The sequence below is a fragment of the Mesoplodon mirus genome (genome assembly GCF_964341445.2).
Source record: "Mesoplodon mirus genome assembly, chromosome: 3".
NCBI lineage: Eukaryota > Metazoa > Chordata > Mammalia > Artiodactyla > Ziphiidae > Mesoplodon > Mesoplodon mirus.
This window is the reverse complement of record NC_138978.1, coordinates 109,993,730-110,015,040: the sequence shown is the minus strand read 5'-3', so window position 1 is coordinate 110,015,040 and position 21,311 is coordinate 109,993,730. Positions and strand designations below refer to the sequence as shown.

Sequence of the window (21,311 nt, the reverse complement as noted above, 5' to 3'; positions counted from 1 at the left end):
GTATTTGTAATGACAAATAGGCTTCCAAATTTTTTTTCAAGTTACTTCCTGATATATGTTTTTCACATAAAAGGGAGGGAGACGCAAAAGGGAGGGGATATGGAAACATATGTATATGTATAACTGATTAAATTTGTTATAAAGCAAAAAAAAAAAAAAAAAAGATAAGGGAATGCTACCAAGTAAAGTTGGGTTAATACAAAATAGACATGTAAGTACATTTCTAAGATTTTAATTTGGGAAAAATGAAATAGATTAAACAGCCACTTTAAATGTCAAAGACACTGGAAATGACAAAGGGATTTTGCGTATTAAAGCTATAATGTTTTTTTCATTGTAATAAGTCTCAATAAACATGGGCAAAATCTCTATTGAAAAAAAAAAAAACTGTGGCTCTACACAAAATTTGTGCTTAGGAAGAGTTTAAATTTAGAAGAAATATTTATATAACCCAGTTTAGGTAATGGTTTAAATGGGGTATGGAAAGGCTTGAAGCTTCCCCTTTTTGAACCTTGGTTATTACTTTCATTTTCCCAGGCCTTTCATCTTACTCACTAGGAAAAAAAAAGACAAAGAATTTGCAGTTGTCTGACTTATTGCACAATGTAAGCCCAGTTTCCCCATACACAAGCCAAACACACGGTTCACAGACACAAAGCACAGACACTTGAGAATCACACTCAGACACCTGAACAGGACACCAGCCAACAGTCCCCAAAGGGTCCCACCAGTGAACCTAGTCATTACCGTCTGCCAAGCCAGTCTAGTGGGCATTGATTACCCAGCAACTGGTCCCAGTAACCTCCTGCAGGCCACCTCTCACCCCAGCAGGCCCCATATCTGATCTTTACCTTACACTACCCAATGTCTTTTGAGACATGAACTCTATTCAACTCAAGCCAAGGTTTATTAAGCACCCCTTTGAGCTGAATGCTGCACCCTTTTCGTGTATTAGCCACAGCCTTAGTCACACTGATTCTAAGCTCTTTTAGTTCCCCTATTGTCCAAGTCCCTTCACTAACTCCATCCAGTCTCTTTAAAGCAGAACTTTTTAACTTGGGTCCACATGGGGGATGAAAAGATTCATAAACTTGGGTGGGAAAAAAACCTACCTCTTTATTTTCACTAATCTTAATGGAAATTTAGCATTTTCTTCAGTCATGAATGTAGACAACAAACCATAGATATTTTCACATCACACTACATCTATTGCAGATATCCTGAAATATTGTTCATACTCATTACGACTTTGAAGTTTGGTGGTTAATAGACCACCTCCAGATCTTATTATGTAATACATAAATAATGAAGCAAACAAATGACTACATCAAAATTTACTTTAAAATATTTCAATAACCCTATTTCAATATGATTGATTTTCCCTATCATCTTATACATTTTAATTCACACATTTAAAAATTATTCTAAGTTGGGGCCTATGGGCTTCACCAGATGCTAAGAGAACCCATAGCACTAAAAAGTACCTGCCACCTGCTCTGTCTGCTCTGAAACTACTTCATTCCTTCCCCAGTTCATCTGTTCACCCATCTCCCCCCAAATTTCCCCTTTTGCCATCCTGTTCAACCATGTACAAATGCCCCTGGGCCGGCTGAGGTCCTTCCACTTGCCCCTCAGCAGAGCCAAGTGAATCTTCCTGCCCCTTTCTCAGGCTTTTAGTAGTCAATTCCCACTTCAGCTCACAGATGAAGTCCAGAACCTTCTTTTAGGTTAGCCTAAAACTCCTAAGTGCTCTCATGACACTTCCTTCCATCCGGCCACATCCCCAAGGCACATTTATCTAGACAAGTTCTAACATCAGGCATCACCTCTCAGTCTGAAGAGTTAAGCCTCTTCCCATCTCCAGGGATGAGTTAGCCCAAGAACATAAGGTGAAGGCAGGGCCAGCAAAATCAGCAGCTCTGGCCACACACATACAAATGTAAAAACCAGTGGGATCAGATTCATGGGACTCAACCTAACATTGCACCTCCTGGAACTCAAGGACGTCTAGGTAGCCAAGAACATCATCAAAAGTCAAAAATGATTGCCAACACCAGAGATGTGTGGCATGGTTTTTCCTGTAGAGACCAAATTGTCCCATTTTATCATCCAACAGTCTCCGTTTGACTAGCTCCTTGACAACACACAGTAACCTACAGAATTACGACACTTACTCAGAAAGAGAAAAAAAGATGCCACTTGTGAGAAGCATGCCATTTGGACCAGTAGAGACCTTTCCGGGTGGTGTCACTGAAGTTGCTCAGACGCCGAGTGACAAATGTTGCGCTCTCACTACAAAGATAAAGAGGAAGTAATAGTGCAGTTTCCAGCCCACTGAGAAACAGAGACAGCTTACAAAGAGCAATACAGTTTGTTTTATATGGCTCTTTGCTAATCATTCAAATTTACCTACTTATGAAGTTATCTTCATGGGTAGGTAAACATACATAATAAAAATAAGAAAAGATGAGCCTCCTCCTGGTTAAATACATATCATTAGGTAATGATAAGGGAATTTAAGTAAACAGAATAAATAAAGAATCAAGCAGCAATTTTCTCTTCTTAGCCCTTACCTCACCTCCCATCTTGGCAGAGGAAAGACTGAGAAACGAGAGAAGCGCCCCTAGAAGACATGAACCTGGCGAGACAGGCGGTGACGGTGACGATAACACACTCTAGGTGGGTGTGCCTGGGTCTGCACAGACTGTATTTTTAATAATTGATCTTAGAACAGTTAATTAATCTTTTCTAACCCTCATCGACAAAATGCAGATACTAACAGTATGTGCCCCATAAGATTGCTGTGAGAATTGAATGAACTAATTCACTGAAAGCACTTAGAACAACATATAGTACATAGAAAGTGCTCAATGCATATCAGCGACATTTAAGGGAATCTTCATCTGCCCAGTGTGGGCCTGGGCACCAAGGATGGCGGGGGAGTGACTTCGCGGACTAGGATTAAGTTAGCCTGGCACTGAACACAGGCCAACTTAATCCTAGTCCGCGAAGACAAGAACATACACGGGACGAGTTTACTGAGGACGTTAGTTCCCCAGCCCGAGCCTCCATTTAGATGGGTCAGTAACAGCCTAGTCTGCTTCAGGCCACAGTTACAGCAGATCCCTGTTCCATCCGCCTATCCAACAATTTTTTTTAATCTTCTGGGTGCTATTGTAAGTGTTGCACATACGAAGCCTTTGTTCTCAGGAAACTTCCGTTTATTCAGATAACCACAAGGTAATTTTGCAAGCACAACAATCAATGGGGCACCTAAAGGGAGTGGGGGGAAGTGAGTCGGTGGGAGGGAGGGTCAAGATCGGCTGGGCCACATGAGACAACCAGGGAGGAAGGGGGGCTGAGGTGCAGTTGGGGAGAAACAGTCCAGCGTGGATAATGACACACCAGCTGTGCCCTCCTTTTGGAGTAAAGTTTGAGGCTGGTGTGAAGGGAGAAGAAGGTGCATTCAGAAAAGGCTGGTTTTCTTTAGGTCCTTGGAGATCTGGTATGATTCCAATAGGCAGAGAAGAGAGAAGAAAGGACATTCCACTAGGGAGAAATGAAATGTATAAAGGTACTGAGGCAGGGATATACAGGCTGTATTTAGGGAACAATTAAAGGGCCGTTTACCTAGAATGGCAATTTCAAACTACCTCTCCAGGCCATTAACCATAATATCAGTGGGGCTTGAAGTACAAGAATTTTTTCACCATTGCAGTTGGAGAAGACATGGGTCACCCCCCAGGCACCAAAATTTACTGTATCGGTTAGTTATTGCTGTATAACAAATAGAAAACTTTGGTGGCATACAACAGTAAAGATTTATTTTTGTTCACAAGCTTATGGGGTCAGCTGATGGGAGCTGGATGGTCTAGGATGGCCTTAGCTTGGATCCCTCTCACAGCCCTCGAATAGGCTAGCCTGGGCACATTTTCACAGTGACGTCAGGGGTCCAAAAGGACTAGGGGAAACACAGCAGTACTTTTTAAAGCTTCTACTTGCATCATGATTGCATGCCTTCTACAAGCATCCCTCAGATGAAAGCAAGACACATGGCCAAGTCCAAAAGCAAGAGATGGGTTAATGGACTCCATCTCTTTAGTGAAGGGAACGGCAAAGTGGCAAGGCAAAAGGAGAGGTAGAGAATGGGGGCCATCAATGCAATCAATCTGCTATGTGCACTGAAAAGAGAATTATTTTAGAAATAAGCATCGACCACAGAGACAATCATTGGTAATAATACAGAGGACGCTGTATTCCTGAAATACATACAACTAAGTAAATGCTATGCAAGTTCTCATTCTTGGCTGTTGCCAATTTTTTTTTCTTTCTATTTTAGTGGCTCCATTTCTGCCAGAATTTAACATTGACAGGGTGATGTCGCTTCTTTTCTGGAGGGAAAAAAAAGCTTTCTGTTATCAAGGGGAAAAGAAAAAAAGAGGAAGAAAGAAAAAAATAGAGCCAGTGAGAGAGACAGTTATTCTATTACCTTGGGAACCACTGCAGTGCATTGAATTTTATCAGTTGAAAGGAATGTAAAAATAGAGTTCCTGATTCAGATGGAGGGAGAAGGCCAGTGCTGGACAAAGCAACACAAGGATGTACTAAAGAAAAAATTCCTTTCTTAAGTTCCTAGAAGATGAATGAAAAGTGATGTATTTTTTCAGGTTTGACATGCTCAAATATTAATTCCATAAAATTATAGAAATTGCAAGTATCGTGGATTCCTAGCCGAAGCATTCAGGCCCAAGAAATATTTAAACGGGTACCTTTTACATGTCAGGTTCTGTGCAAGGCATTTTCACATATGCACTGTTATAGAATAACTCACATCACTATGTGATAGGTATTACTAATACCATTTTACAGATGAGAAAACTGAGGCTCAGAGGAATCAACTAACCTAGCCAAGATTGTATGGCTAGGAAATGGGCGCATTCTATGGCTGCCTTCTTATTTGTGGCTCAGTGCTCTATTAGCTGGCCATTCGCAAGCTTTCAGAAGGCAGTATAGGACAGGGAGTGACTAGAGGACAGAAAAGAAAACCCCGAAGGGGTCAGCAGGAAGCTGATCAGGATTTTGCCCCTTTTTCTATCTGAGCTCCTATAATTCAGGTCAAAGTGATCGATACCCCACAGGTGTGGGACTTGCCAAGGTGTAAGGAAGCCCTGGGGCTAAGCCTCGTTTCTCTATGTATGGAACACCAAGCAGTGACACCACAGGAAGGGATCACAGAGAGCTCAGTCAATCCCTCATAGAACAGTGGAAGAAACGGCGGCCTCAAGCGGGCCTGGTTACAACTTGGCCCACCAAGTTGTACTTCCCACCAGCCTGGCTGTACCAGGAGCTGACAGTTAGTTAACCAAGGCTAAGAGCTTTTCCAGGTGTGTGGTAACTCCTCCTGTCTGTGGGGAAAAGCCTGAACTAGATTCCTGTGGGCAGAGGCAAAGGCCAGGGCATGGGAAGAGGGGTGGAGGAGGAGATGGGGACTAGAGGATGGTGGCAGCAGAGAAAAAGCAACAGATGGGATTCCTGGGCCATTTGCTCTTTCCAAATACTCCCTTGGGAAGAGCTACTTCTTAAATTCCCTATTAGGGAGTAGCTGACAACGAACTCTGATTTTAAAAAAAGGAAGGGAGGGCTCAGAATAGGCTCCAAAGAAAAGAAGAAAGGAGAATAGGAAGTTCACTTTACCTGGGCTTCGGGTATGGATGAACCCCTGAGACACAGTTGCCCCTTCATGGCTTCCTTGGCCCATAAAGCAGCTCAGGTGCCTCCTACCCTATTAAATAGCCACATTTTCACCCTCGTTTCAAACCGCCTCCTCTTCCTTCCCCTCTTCAAATGTGTGACAGTTTCCCGGTGTTCTGCATTCTGCTTGATTTTCTAACTTGCTGGCACTTCGGCCCACCACGATCTGGGCTCTTGGCTCCACCCAAACATCCAAGGTCACAGCAGTGGACACTGCTCAGCTCTCCCTTGACTTGGTCCTTCTGTGGCACAAGGTAGGACTGACCATTGGCAAATCTGCCTGGAATTCTTTCCTCCCATCTCTGATACCACGCTCTGGCCGGGATTTTCTCTCTCCCCTTTGGAAGTTCCTTCTTAGTCATCTTCTCGGTGGACCCCTTCTCCAGGCTTCTGTCATCAGCCCTTTGCTCCCCTCGCTGCTTCTGCCTCTCATGCCCCACCTGTATAAGGACAATCACCAATCTGTCTCCACCCCCAACTTCTCCCTTAAGCTCCAGGCCAATTATCTAGCTGTGTCGAACATTTCCACTTGAAGGTCCTGCAGAAAACTTAAACTTGTGTCCAAAGCGGAGATCATTGTTTTCTTCTTCACTGGTATTTTCCAATGTGGTGACTGCACCAGCATCCACCCAGACCCATGGCTGGCCTCCACACTCCATATCTAGTTATAAAGTCCTATCAGTTTTTCCTGAAATCCTTAATGAATTCATTCTACCTGCCACTGTCACAATTGAGAGCTGCAATTTTTCACCTGGATTAACACAGTTCAGTTCATCTTCCAACCTTGTCTGCACCCGGCCCCTTCCACCAGAGTAATCTAAAGTGCAGAGAGCCATGCACTGTCCTGATTAAGGGTTTTCAATGGCTCCCCCAAACTTCTAGATGATCAAGTCCAAACTCCTTGACTTGACCTTTACGAGCTGACCCTTGAGAACTCTCTCCTACCACCTCACCCTTCAGACACAGAACCTCTGTATTTCTCTGAACGTATCTTACCATCCTCTCTAACTTTGTATATGCTATCCCGTCTGCTTAGAGCCCCCTCTACCTGGTATATGCCTATTCATTAAAAAAATTTTAAATATAGGTTTGCATCTCCTATGCGAAACCTTTCTTGACACCTTAGAAAGTTCACCATTCCCTCCTCTCTCTCTGTCAGTAAGCTCCTATAATTTTACTTACTATACGTAATAAAAGGAATTATTTACATGCCTCCCTCTCCTGCAAGACCATGAATTTCCTAAGGGCAGGGGCCAGTTCTTACTCATCTTTCCATCTCTTCAAAAAATACTGAATGGCTAAAATAGTCAGGCACTGTAGCTGGTATAGTGATTTAGAACATGTACAGACTTTGGAGTCAGAAAGACCTGCGTTCAAATCTTGAGCAAATTAGTTTCTTTAAGTCTCAATTTCCTCATCTATAAGAATAGGGACAGTAACAGTAGAAACTCATAATTAGAGCTGTTAGTTGATCAATTAACAGAAAAGTCAGGTGAAGACAGGAATCATAAAAAGACACTTATATTTCTTAAGTTTTATTTTCACCTCAATCATATACATATATATTTGTTCACCGACCTTTAACACAGGCCCAGTTCTTTCCTTTGAGTATAGGTCTGTTGTCTGGAGTCTTCTCACTTTTTTGCATAAACCAAACCTATGTCTTTTGCTACAACTTTCAGGTCTGTTTTATTTTTATTTTTTATTTTTGCGGTACACGGTCCTCTCACTGTTGTGGCCTCTCCCGTTGCGGAGCACAGGCTCCGGACACGCAGGCTCAGCGGCCATGGCTCACGGGCCTAGCCGCTCCGCGGCATGTGGGATCTTCCTGGACCGGGGCACGAACCCGTGTCCCCTGCATCGGCAGGTGGACTCTCAACCACTGCGCCACCAGGGAAGCCCAGTTTTATTTTTTATTTTATTTTTTAAAGGCTTTATTGAATTTGTTATGATTTTGCTTCTGTTTACATGTATTCATATTTTCTGAATGAAAACTGTGGTGTGTGCTTCGGTGAATGGAATTTCAGGCTCTCCCTGTGCACAGCCAGTGGGCACAGGTCACCTTAAATGACTTTTTCTTCCCATTTGTCTGTTGATCCCCAAACCAGTTGCTTTTTCCAGTTGCTTCCCGGGTGCCTGTACATAGTTTGTCTTTGTATCAGAGCACTCTCCTGTGTTCTGCTTTAACAGACAACGGCTGTATGAGGAAGACAGTATAAACAGAATACAAATTAAACTGGATTTCTATGGCCTAGGTTTTGTACATACAGAAACTGCATGGTATTTAAATTACTGTTCGTCTCCAATGATGTATGCAGTTTCTTTAAAAACAAACCCCAAAAAAAGTCTTAAAAAAAAACATTGCTTCTGTTTTATGTTTTGGTTTTTCTGCCGTGAGGCATGTGGGATCTTAGCTCCCTGACCAGGGGTTGAACCCACACCCCCTGCATTGGAAGGTGAAGTCTTAACTACTGGACTGCCAGGGAAGTCCCCCAACTTTCAGGTCTGATTTCTTTAAAATGGAGTAAGAATTTTAAAAACACTTGTGAAGCCAATGGAGTAGAGATCCTCCCACGTTTTTATGATTTGTCTCCCCTCAAACTTTTATAGTTGTTTTGCCTGGACCTAAACTGATAGCATTTAAAAAAAAAAAAAAAGCAATTTGCCTCTATCTAGTCTTTCCAGAGAATTCATCTTACTGTATCAACACCTCTTTCTTTGGCACTCATATTTCATTGGTTTACATATTATTCAATGAAATGATATAATCATAGTAACCAGTACTGGTGGCACAAATAGGCTGGAGAATAAACAGAGAGGACTCAGATGAGCATCACCCCCCTGCCCCCCAACCCCAGTGGAGCTGAGCCACCCAGGTGTATAAGCCCCCAAGCAGTGAGTATATTAATCATGTCATTTTATTTCCGGTTTTTGATGCTTTGACGCTTAGGACCTTGCTGATCCTGGAGAGACTCCCCCTCCCATGGCTGGCCAGTTCCTAGAGAAAGGAAATCATTCCAATTTGTCTGTAAGCACGCCTTCCATGTGCAAACCAACCAATCTGGAGTCCACACACCCTCCACCTCCTCCATCTGGCTCTCACGCTCAGGACCACTGTTCCCTGCTCTGATCACCCCAAGGCCAGGAACCAGATGTGTTGGCAGGGTGGGGGAGAGGGGAATAGCTGGTGTATTAAGAATATGTGGATTATGACCTGCTGAACGAGGAGGCACCAGCCACCCACATGGGGTCACCAAGTGGCTCCCTCAGCATCTGAACTCCCACCCGGAGGAAGTGAAACCCCCGGGTCATTCTGATTGAAGGTGCAATTTCAATAAACTCACACAAAGTCAAGTCACAAGATTTGTTACTTACAGATCCCAGAAACCAGGGTCGGGGGTGCCAATGAGCAGGGGGAAGGGCAGTGCTCCGACGTCCCAGGTGTCCAGCAAGCAGGAGATAAAGAGCAGGGTAACAAGCACCTATTACTTATAAGATGGCTGGGGCAGAGGCTGCAGGCTCAACTCAAAATGGTTATTTTAAAAGGTGCCCCAGGAAAAGCAAAGTGGGAACTTGGGGTGGGAATCCTAAGCTCAGGTCCTTATCTAAATGTCCAGGCTCTGGCTGGGAGCAGGGCTATTATACTGTAAAGTCCTAGGCAGCAACTCAAAATAGCTGTTTTCTCATCACACCAGATAACTAGGGATATTCCCTATGCCCCAGAACCTGCTGAAATTATCCAAACTAGTCAATCCTAAGCCTGCTTACCCTGACTTGCCCATTCCTTCCTGTGAAAACCCCAACAAAGGCTATCGCCCATGCTTCTCCCTTGTTCCCTCTGCTACCTGAGGGACCTGGTGCTTTCCGGTGTGGCCCCCTTGTGTGTGGCATGACCCCCCCCTTGGGATCTGTGAGTGTAACAAACTCTGTTCAATGGCAGTCATCTCCTGATCTGCTGGCCCTGCCTCACCTAAATAATAATAAAACCTGTATTTTTTTTTTTTTTTTTTACGGTACGCGGGCCTCTCACTGTTGTGACCTCTCCCGTTGCAGAGCACAGGCTCCGGACGCGCAGGCTCAGAGGCCATGGCTCACGGGCCCAGCCGCTCCGCGGCATGTGGGATCCTCCCGGACCGGGGCACGAACCCGTGTCCCCTGCATCGGCAGGCGGACTCTCAACCACTGCGCCACCAGGGAAGCCCTAAAACCTGTATTTTAAAGCAGTGTGCTACACACACTAGTCTGTGGGTAAGAGGACATGGAGTGGCTGTTACTTGGAAGATCTAGTTACATGAAGAGCAGGTAAGAAGTCTTCTGCTGTAGTCACCTCAGGGTGACCTGAGGCACTTGCCCAGGTGTACGGCACGTCTAAGCATCCTAGTGTTAGTTAGCTATTGTCACAGCGGTGAGGGTCCCTGCCCTCGGGCCACTTTCAGACAACCAGAGCATCTGTCAGGGGTTCCTCTCCTAGCCTAGAGGGGCAGAAAAGGCTCCCTGGGACCTGAAGGAGAAGTAGGAGTTGGAACAGGTGGAAAGAGGTTTCTAGAACGAGCAAACAGCAGGTGCGAAGGCCTCTAGGAAAGGACATAAGTGGTAGATTTTCTATGCTTAGCACAATGCCTAGGCCACAGGAGGTGTGCAAGCAAATTTCTGTTTTACTTTTAATATAAACTGAGGCAAGAACAGGCTCAGCAATCGGTATGGGACCTGCTGAAGACCAGCTCTGACTGTGTCAGCATTTTGATGTGAACAGAGTCCTCCATCTTCATGGAGAAGTGTGTAGTGTCAGGCTATTCTCCCGGCAGAACGTTAACTGTGCATTTATAAACTGCCAGTCCCTTCTCTTATGCCTGGATAAGGGCCAAGGTTAGTAACCGGGACACAGACCCAGCCCCTGAAGACCTCACAAGTGAGGTGGTCCCTGCCCAGGACACATATGGGGAAGCCCAGCCGAGGCTGAGTGGCTGCTCCAGGGGCCAGCAGGGAGGTGGGGCTCCCGGCACTTCCTCCTGTGCAGGTCCCTGAAGCCAGTGGCCTGGGGAAAAAGCACTGTTTTTTTGTTTGCTTTTTGTTTTTTTTTGCGGTACGCGGGCCTCTCACTGTTGTGGCCTCTCCCGTTGCGGAGCACAGGCTCCGGACGCGCAGGCTCAGCGGCCATGGCTCACGGGCCCAGCCACTCCGTGGCATGTGGGATCTTCCCAGACTGGGGCACGAACCCACGTCCCCTGCAACGGCAGGCGGACTCCCAACCACTGCGCCACCAGGGAAGCCCAAAAGCACTGTTTTTATATAATACGGGGACTAGCACCTTCTGGACTAGTTTGGCTCCAGACTGGGTCATGAGTCAGAAAAGCCGTTCTGTCCCAGGCACAATACAGTCACAGAACTTGGGTGTGTTTCCTCATCTGCAGAGAGGAACAACCTCTAACTTCTCTCTTTCCTGACAGGCGTCCTATAAGGTCATGGGAATTCACGGAAAGACCAAGAGACCATCCATCAGCAACAGGATCCTAGCCCTCACCTTTCCACTTGGTGGGAATCTCAATATTGATCCCGTTAAATCCATTTCTTCTTTTATCTTTGGTGAATATCTACAATGATTTCACAGGATTCCAAGAGATCAGAAGGTGCCCGAGTTGCAACCGGAATTCGGTCACAGTCCCTCATGCGGAGGAGATAAAAGGGTAACAGAGGCGGAGATCAAGTGCCTCACACAACTTCAATTTAAATTAAACTTCCTTTAATGAAATAAAAAACAAATGGTGCATTGCATAATATTTTGTGGTCACAGTATAAAACAATACAATTAGTTCATATAACATTGGATATGGACAAAAATACACAGGACCCTTTCTTTGTCTACATAAAATTCAGCAGATCCATATGTGCCACACTAAAAAAGAAAGAAAGTCAACTTTTTTCTCCTAGTTATCTGCACACAATATTTATCACTGAGAATTTGGTCAAACAGCGGAGGAGAACTTACCCAAATCCCAGTTCCCTTCTTCCTCTGTTGTCATCGGTGATGCTAAAAAAAGTTTCTGAAAGTAGCAAGTTGTGTAGTATTGCTTATTATTCCTGCTAGAGAGGCTCAGTCTTTGGCTCACAGATGTCAGTGACAAAATCATGGCTGCAGGCAGTCTGCAAAGCAAGAAGCAAGAGCCACCAGGGAAAACAGACAAGGGTCTGGGCAGGAGGGGCCACCTTTATGAGGATCTTAGGGAAAGCCACGTGGATAGGAGGGGAGAAAACGCACAAATAAATAAATTTCTAAATTAAGATTTAAATCCAGTTGGTGAGTCAGAGTTCCACCGTCCCATGAAAAACCTGAAAAGTTGTTTAAAAGTCAGAGCTTGGATTTTCTTTTTTTAAAAAAGTGAAAAGTGTATGTAAACATTATAAAGTAAACAATTGAAAGTAATTTTGAGGCTTCTATCAGAACATAGCTTAGGCTCCTTCTGGGGATATTTTTATGATTAGAAAAAAAAAAAGCCAAACTTTTTATCGTTTCTTTGTGTTAAGCAGTGCAATTTCATCTGTGTGAATCGTGGCTGGGTCCTTCCATTCATACCAGTGCTTCTGGCAGGAACCTCTTCCAGAAGAGCACTTAGTGGGGGCCCTATTTGGTACAACAAAAGAGTACGTCTCACGCTTTGAACGGGACACATATTCCAGCCAAGTTTATGCCCCTGGAAGGAAGGAGGCCCTTGGTACAACGCCCTGGGATTTCTCCCCACTTTGTACCAGCCCAGTGGACAGAGGGTGGGGCTAGGGGGCCGGTCAATGCCTTAACAGCTCCAGCCTTGAACTGCAACAGCGGTTTGAAAGGAAAAGGTACAGTGTATGAGCACGTGTCACCTTTCCTGCCAATAAGTGTCAGTTGTGACTCATCCGTGGTTTTACATACACCTGGGGCCACCTGGTCACGTCCAAAGCCAAGTACCCTTTCCTCCTATCAAGGGCCTGTACTACAACAATCCTGAATCTTCTTTTAGGAGGCGTGATAACTGCAAGGGCTCAAAGGGCACTGGCTGTTCCTAACACAGCACCTGTTTCTATTTCCTGTTTGCACAATCACCTGTGACCCACCTCCTCTGGAGCGGCCCAGTTAGGAAATGGCATGCAGGAAACACCCAAATCTAGTGCTATCAAGGCCTCCTTCCCTTCCTCTAGTCATCCGTGCTCTGGTGGGGCGGACCTGCTGCCCGTCTTCCCGCCACAGATGCGAGGCCTGGAATTCATCTGTGCTGCTACCGTTAGTTCAAAATCTAGTTTCTATCCCGTGAGCGGTCCCCTCTGTGGGCAAAACCAAAAGGAAAAACTGCGGTGGAAACTTGCCTCCTGGGGGTGATTTGGTGATAAGTGCAGAACGAATCGCGGGTGACAGAGGGAGGGAAGTGGAGGGGAAGATGGTGAGCCCGAGGAGTTGGCTGTCTGGCCCATTGTGACAAAGAGCCGCACATGAATGGCCATCATTTTGTATTACTTTATTGCTCAAAACAAACGAATCTTTTTCCCCTTTGGAAGACAGAGCAGTATTAGATCCTTCAGAGCCAGGATAAAAGCACAGAGGATTGCAATGTGGAGCGTGAGTCACCAGTGAGCCTCAGGAAACCCCACTGGGATGCTTCCGAAAAGCCAGCGCTGTGCAGGGGGAGACACTTCGGGGGGCGGAAGATCTCTTTGGGTCCGTTGTCCTTCTCCTGGTATGAGTGATCAGGCAAAACGGACTGCTCTCAGATCTACTTTGTAGGCTGTTCACATGGCAATATAAATTGCTGGGTTTCCTTTGTGTTCCTAATAGGAAAGCCAACATACCACAAAGTATACCCTTTCTCACTAACCCCCTGCAGGGGATTTTTAAAAAGACTTGAAGGACTGAAAAGGTCATAGAAAATGCATGGTTCTTCCAGGTAATTTCTGATTCCGTGAAGTCAGTCTTGCAAGCAGCAATTCACCGCCACATTAAGGAGCCCCAGCAGCCCACGAAGGATGTGGGGTATCCATGGCTCCCCCTGCAGACGCACAAGGCCTTTGCCTCTCACAAAGGGCAGGACAGAGAACAGAGGTGGCTTCTTCTGCCTGACACACCCCTGGCACCACTGACCCTCCGGGCACGAGCTCCAGACACCTAACTCCCAGGATCCCCCTTCTGCAATCCCCAGGGCCCCCTGAGGCACGGTGGCCTCCGAACTACGGAAGTGACTGTCTGTTCCTTTCCTTGTCCCCAACCTCCTCTTCCTTGCAGGTCTTCTTACTGCCCTGGACAGAGGTGGCTGTGCATTTTTCTTCATACGCATTCTTAAGGCTAAGGTGGCAAGATAAGGTGCTTGGTGGAAAGCCAAATTCTCAATTCCAGGGCCATTTCAGCACTCGCACATAAAGCAGATACGAAAGAAATGGAAAGGGGGCAGAGAAGCAAAAAACCAAATCAGAAAAAAATGCATTTGGGCTCGATAGGAAGTTACGGACTGCAGGTTTAGATTTCAAATGTGGTCTAAACCCCCTGAAAATAGGGGGTGGGGGAGGGTAGTAAAAGCCACAAATTAGCCTTCGGCACTGGTCTGTGTTGTCCCTCGGCAGGGGTGCAGGGTCGCCTTTAGCCGCTCTCTCAGCACGTGCCTCCGATTCAGAAGCCGGCTCTCAAGCGGGCCCTTCCGTTCTCACTCGAGACAAAGCACTCTGAACGCCTTCACCCCTTCCTCACCGCAACCCCTCGAAACAAAAGGTAGAAACACACACAAGCCAGAGATCTATAAACCAGTAGGAGAAAAAAATTAGACAGAGGTTAACCATTAAAAAGCCGCCGTCGGGAAAACACACACTCGATTGTTCTATCAGAAAGTGCCGTGGGAAGAAGAGCCGTGTGCTGGTAAACATGTCCGCGCTCAGAACTTGACATGCAGAAAAGAGAGAGCGCCGGGTCCCACCTGAGATTAGAGAGGACTGGTTTTTAGTGTAACACACGTCACGTTAAAAGATCACTGTCCTCTTCTCGCCCAAACTGCTCCTCGAACGTCCCTGCGTCCCGGCCTTTCCCGGCACCGGCTAGTCCATCTCCATGGACATGAGCCGGCGGCGCTCCCGCCTGGTCTCCTGGACCTCCTTCTTACAGCACCAGTGCGAGCTGCAGTACCCGATGAGGCAGGACAGGAGCCCGATGACCGTGGACAGGCCGACGCCGATCAGCAGCGGGTACTTGAAGGCATTCAACACTGGGAGGGAAAGACCAGAGGGAATGGGTCAGTGATGCGAGGGGGGGGCCTCGGAGAAGACCGCCGCCTCCCCTCTCCATTTCCACGGCGTCTCCACCAGGGATCTGACCTCATGCATCCTGTACCCAGCACCTGGCATGGTGCTTGAGACAAGAGCAGCTCGGCCATACGTGTCCAAAAAATGAGCAAATGTCTCCCTACCCAGTTCTGTGCGGGAAGGCAGCAGAAAGCCAGAAAAAAAAAAAAAAGATTCTCCTTCAGTGTCTTTGAATGTCAACTTGCTTTTTAGGGTTTTGGCAGGAGATTGATTTTTAAAAGTCAGTATAAGGGCACCACACATTCGGCAGCAGATGCATCCTTAAAAAAACCATACATAAATCAATTCTATGCATCAGATAACTGAAGTGTACTAGGGGAGCTATTTTAAGTAACACTATAGTAAATTATCTAGCAAAGTGAATAATCACTCCCTACTTGTTTAGTAAATCTGGGTTTTCATATGGAGTAACTGCAAGCAAGACATTTCTAAGAGGCAAATATGGTATAAATGCCTAAGTTGCAGGAATGCACAAACACTGTTTAGATCCCACACCCTCAAATCCCACGTCCCCGTCCCCCAAAGTACCAGCACGTCTTGGGTGGAGGCTGGCACTATGGTTGTTTGCCTGACATTTAATACAACAGCCCCAGGAGAGATTATTATCCCATTTAACAAGAGAGGAAACGAAGGATTAGAAAGGCTAAGTCACCTGTGGAGGAGCTGGGGTTCCAATTCCAGTCTCCGCCAAACTGACACATCATCAGGGTAACACACTCAAAGGCTCCTACTTAATCCTGGGTGGCACCTGGACTTGAATTCTCTCCATGAGTTTTCAGTTAACGTTTACTCTGACACTTTTTGCAGAGAAGACATGTTTCTCATTAACCAAGGAACAACTGCCCATACTCTGAGAGGCCAGGGAGCAGAGGGGTGGGAAGGGGGCCTGCTGACCATGGTGCTTTAGGCTGACCGTGGCAGTCAGTGTGGGACAACAAGGCTGGGAGCTCCCCCTCCCATCCAGGAGGAACCCCCTTTACCAAGAAGCAGAACCAGTAGGAGGATAAGAGGGGCAGGAACCCACTTGTAGCCCCTCCTAGAGACCTGGACCCACTCTCTTGATCTGGTCTCTGCCCCTGCCTGGCAGTATCCGTGCCAACCCGAGGACACAGCAAAGTGGGTGTGTACAGAATTTAGAGAAAGCATGGAAAATCTTTCCAGTAAGTCTTAAAAATCATTTCCCAGTGGTAGCTCCAGCACACACGATACCAAAGCTGGGCAAACAGCAAGGGCTGTGTGTCTGGGTACAGGCCCGGGCCAGGCTAGAGAGAAAGCAGGCACATTCCTCAAAGGGTGGGAACCTGGATCCCGTCAGCGGCAGCAGAGAATGGAGAGAAGACATTCCCCAAACACCAAGAGGGTTATTTGCGTGTCATTCTTACCATCCATCTTCACAGTTATAAAGATGGGCTTGGACTGGATCTCTGCCTCTTTCTGCCAGGAACCGGTGGGTGACTTCACCCACGGAGTCACAGAACAGTAGTAGTTGCCAAAGTCCTGGTCCTCAGAGCCATGCACTTGCAGCAAGAACTCTAGCACGCTCACGCGCTCCAGGCTGAGGCCGCTCCTCCAGTCCCTCTGGGCGGTGTTCACAATCCCCTTCCGATCCAGGGACGACAGGAGGACGGGAGCCTTGTCCAGGCCGAAGGAGTGCACCGCAAACCAGGCCACGTCAAAGGCCATGTCGTCTGTGGGTGACCAAGCCACAACGCTGGGGTCAGTGCCGCGGGCAGAAGTACCAAGTACGGCTAACATGCCTGTAACCTGACTGTGGGCCAGCACGGCTCCACGTGCCTTGGGTCTCCCCGAATCCTCTCAACAACACCCCATGATGAAGGTACTATCACACTTCCCACTCTGTGGCAGGACCAAATAACTGAGGTCACACAGCAAGGAGGTCACAGAGCGCGTGGCTTAACCCAGGAGTCTAGCTCGAGAATGCACCCTCTTCACCATGCCACTGCCACTACCCAGCTGAAGGAGCACAGCCCCAAACTGTCTCCTCCAGAGAACACGGGATGAAAGGCTGGTATGTGGTGACATCGAACGCTCTGTCTCCCAAAGAAAGCAGGGTCCTTTGGCAGTTCAGGCAGAAGAACCCACGACAGGAAGGACACAAAAGTCGTAAGGAATGACATGGACATAAAGTGAATCGTACAAAATGGAGAGTTGTAAACAGTTTAGATTTTATTGTTCGCTGTGATTTTTTTTCCCCCTGAAGTGCTTAAGTTCAAAACAAGAGGAAAAATATGTCAAGCTGAGAAAATTGAACACAGTTTAACAGTCCCAGAGAGTAATGCTGCGGAATCGTAAAGTACTCTGCAAAATTAAGGTTCTAACAGCCTCACATAAATTAATATGGGCATAAGAGAAAGACGGCTTTGGCACAAGTGGTAGTTCTCATAGAACGTGGAAATAGAGTGCACATCCTAAACCTCTGACCTCTTCTTTTGACTGCTACCAAGTGATACCAGCTGTGTGAGGTCTGAGAGTCACCCAGCAAGCAAGAAGGACTGGGAGGCCACAAACACTGCTTTATCTTACATTCGCTTGACGGGGGTTTCTGTACACATGTTAAATAACATAATTTTTGTTAAACAAAAAGAAACATCCGTTTAGTAAAAATACACTAATAACCTCAAAAAGCACATTATAAGGCAAATAAATTATATTCAGATTCTTACATATTAAAAAAAAGAATATAAGCCAAACTAGAAGCAAGAATTTTTTTTTTTTTTTGGCCACGCCACGTGGCTTGCGGGATCTTAGTTCCCCAACCAGGGATCGAACCCTGCAGTGGAAACGTGGAGTCCTAACCACTGGACAGCCAGGGAATTCCCTAAAAGCGAGAATTTCTAAAAAATTATTCAAATGATAATTCCTTTTCAACTCAGTCTAAAAGTGTTGAGGGCCACAGGCAAATCTCAACTCTACATATGTGATGTCAGCCCTCTACTCTGATGCACCAAAATATTATTTTTTCCTCCCCATCGACCCACTGTGGCCCTTGAACACAACATTTGATTGTTCCGAGGGTGAGGGTCATCTCTTGCAAGAAGACCAACACCCTGGGGGCAGAGGGAGTGCGGTCAACGTCCTCACACCCTCACGGTGCCCAGGCAGAGTGGGCCCCCAGATCACTCCCAGGTCCTCAGTGAAAACTAGCTCAGTGTTGCCGTCACCTGCAGGCGCTGGGTGGCTACTGAAGGCAAAGAGTCACAGCTGTGTCCCCATTACTTGTGTCCAGACTCTAACCCCAGTCCTGCTGTGCCGTACAGTGCGGTGGCCAGGCTACAGGGTCAGGCTACCCGGGCTAGAATCCCAGCACTGGCTCTTGTTAGCCTAGTGACCTGGGTGACTCACTTAAGTTCACTGTGACTTAGTTTCCTTATCTGGAAAAGGAAATTACAATAGCATCCATAGTTAGTTAGCTTTATAAAGTGCTTAGAATGGCATATAGTAAGCACTCAATAATAGTTGGCCGCCATGAACATCCTTACCGCCACAGTTCAACATCCACGGTCTGTACTAAGAGATGCTGTAACAGGAAGGGTCCTGCCGCCTGCAGCAGATGCTCGTGGTGCTCCGCCCCAAACAGCTGGAGCTCTGGGCCCCCAGATGCTGCAGGTGCTGCCTGCTAAGCTCTCACACCGGTACCCTTCTCCAGAGGACTGGCCTTAGTTGACAGAAGCCACCTCCTGGAGAGCCACCCCCGGAGGTGAAGAAACACTACCCCTCCCCAGCCATTCACTGTGGACAATGACTGACAAATTGGGGTGGCGGGGATATAAAAGCCTAGTCCCTTAGCTCAAGGAGGTCACACTCTGTGGTACAACCCAGGTTCTGGAGCTCCCCACAGGGAGTTAGACTTGTTTTGAAGATCTTTGCCTGGCGTCTTTCCCTGCTCTATCCTGATTGCCTCGCTCTCTCATCGTTTCCTCTGAGGGTACATCTTCAATTAATCACTCGCACGCTTGTCTCAGGCTTTGCTTCTAGGGAACCTGACCTAAGACACCACCTCTAAAGGGCCGTGGTCTCCCCCTGCCCCTCCCCCTGCCTTGGCACTCGGCCCACTTGGGCCACATGTCCTTTCCGGAAGAGAATTCCTTCACAGCCCACAGGATGCGAGAGGAAAAACGAAATTACGACCTGTGTTTAATTATTCAGAATCTTCCACCCATGCAGTCTAAGAGTGCAAAGTTCTGGAAAATTGTGATCTGCAAGATAACAGCTACCTATAGCTTTTGCAATTACACCGGAGGAAAAGACTTATATTAAGGGCACAGTTGGTGACCTATCAATTTACTGAGAAAGAGCATTTAAATGATTTATTTTTGTATATCTCTATAAATGAGCTTTTTAAATTTTTTTAAAAATTTTTTATAAATGAGCTTTAAGGGTAAAAATGGTATTACATCATTCCAACTTTTGAAAAGGATCTCCCTGCCCACCCCCCCCCCCTTCCTGGCAATCTCCACAGACATGGTGGCTCAATCAAGACCTATAAGCTCCTCCTTCCTAAGCCCCAGGACAGAGCTGACTCCTCTGTTGTTTTGAATGGGTTTTTTTCTTTGCCTTTCTTTACATCTTCCACAAACTCTTCTCCTTTTTCCTACCTCTAAAGCTCAACCACGTTCAAGTCCCTTATGAGAGTCAATTTCGGTATCAATCAACTCGTCCAGGGGTCAGTAAACTACAGCCTGCAGGTCCAATCCAGCCTACCACCTGTTTTTGTAAATAAAGTTTCACTGGAACACAGCCAGGCCCATCTGTTTACATTGCTCTCTTCGGCTGCTTTCCCTCTACAACAGCAGAGTAGAGTAGTTGCTGTAGAGATCATCTGGCCCACAAAGCCAAAAATACTTTCTACCTGGGTCCTTTACAGAAAAGGTTTGCTGACCCTGAACTAGCCACACCTGAACCTTCAGCTGGAGTCCGTGCAGTAGCCAGACCTCAGGGGGTGGCAGCCCGAGCCCCTCTCCTGTTGGTCACGCCAGATCCAATACAGCCCACCGTCACTTCGCTGACAGCCTGCCCTTAACACAGAATGAAAACCTGCTTCCAGTTTCCACCCCAGGGCCACACATCCCGTGGTCTCTGCACAGAACTTAGCGAACCCTGCACAATTTGGCCTTTTTGAGGCACAAATCTGTGAGGCCATGGCTCTGCTTATGATGGGGTGGGCAGTACAAAGACACCCAAGGTCAGAGCATGGGCATCCCCCAGGCAGTGAGTCAGGGTCTCCACGGGCTCTTTAGGAGAAGGCAGAGGTGGGTACAGTCCTGCTCAGCAACAGAGAGCAACACCTACATGCATTTAATGTTCTTTCAAACCCTGAGGGTCTACGAGTGAGAAGAACAGCACCAGGTACTAAGGGGGCCAAGGAGAAAAAGTGTAAGGCTGCTGGCCCACAACTGTTAGGTATCCTGTTGGCAGTGCTAGTATTCTCTGCAAAGAAAAGATTTACAAAGATTTCCTAAGAACTTAAACTACAATAGTTCCCCGTGGTTACTTGCTACTCATTTCCTCTGCTCTGTATTTCTTCAGAGTGTTAATCGCTATCTGATATTATATCATATGGTGATTTCTTTCCTGTTTGTCTCCTTAACTAGGCTGCAAGCTCCATGAGGGCAGACATGGTGCATTTTGATCACTCCTCTATTTCCAGCAACTAGAACAGCACCTGTTTATAGGAGTTCAATAAATAGTTGAATGAATGAATGAATGAAAGACAAAAAGCAAGGGAGCCAGACTCTGTCAGTGGGTTGCAAACGAGATTGAATCAGCCCCCGAAGTGGCCACTAGGTCACCCTGAGAACACATGCAAATGTCTGGTTGTGTTTCCAAATCGTCAAACAGATAGTTGCATCCATTCAACACATCCTTATTAAACACCTACTGAATACTGCTGAGCTAGGCAGTTTGGGAATAAACAGCCAATCCAATCCATGACCTCCACATCTGTGTAACACAGTGGGGATGATATGAGAAACACTTACAAAAAGAAATACGGGGAAGGGGAAGGATGGAGGAAAGTACCTGGATCCAGGGCTGCTCCTTCAACAGTGATGATACAAAACAATTTGATGAGATCTCCCCGGATGACTGATGGCGCGTCCGAGTGCACAGAGGCATTAAATATAGGACCTGGAAGAAAGCAATGCCACTTCATGATCCTCTTTCACACTTCTGTTTAAATCCTGTTCTTGGTGTGCAAATGGGCATCTAAATGTGGGATCCCCTTCCTT

General features: G+C 46.6%; 2 protein-coding genes across 3 annotated transcripts in view; both read right to left on the bottom strand.

Annotated features, from left to right (window-relative positions):
• Nucleotides 1-2,217, bottom strand: part of CD101 (CD101 molecule) — a gene marked incomplete at its 5' end in the record, with an annotated part of 34,745 nt that extends 32,528 nt beyond the window's left edge. For both annotated transcript variants that reach the window (XM_082616476.1, XM_082616477.1), the window contains one exon: nt 2,175-2,217. In XM_082616476.1, the coding sequence (XP_082472602.1) occupies nt 2,175-2,217 (43 nt within the window). The remainder of the gene's footprint in view (nt 1-2,174) is intronic.
• An 11,006-nt stretch (nt 2,218-13,223) lies between these two features.
• Nucleotides 13,224-21,311, bottom strand: part of PTGFRN (prostaglandin F2 receptor inhibitor) — an 88,756-nt gene continuing 80,668 nt past the window's right edge. Inside the window, exons 7-9 of the mRNA XM_082615946.1 lie at nt 21,103-21,210; nt 16,446-16,751; nt 13,224-14,966 (exon numbers count right to left, since the gene is read on the bottom strand). Of these exons, the coding sequence (XP_082472072.1) occupies nt 14,800-14,966; nt 16,446-16,751; nt 21,103-21,210 (581 nt within the window). The 3' untranslated portion in view covers nt 13,224-14,799. The remainder of the gene's footprint in view (nt 14,967-16,445; nt 16,752-21,102; nt 21,211-21,311) is intronic.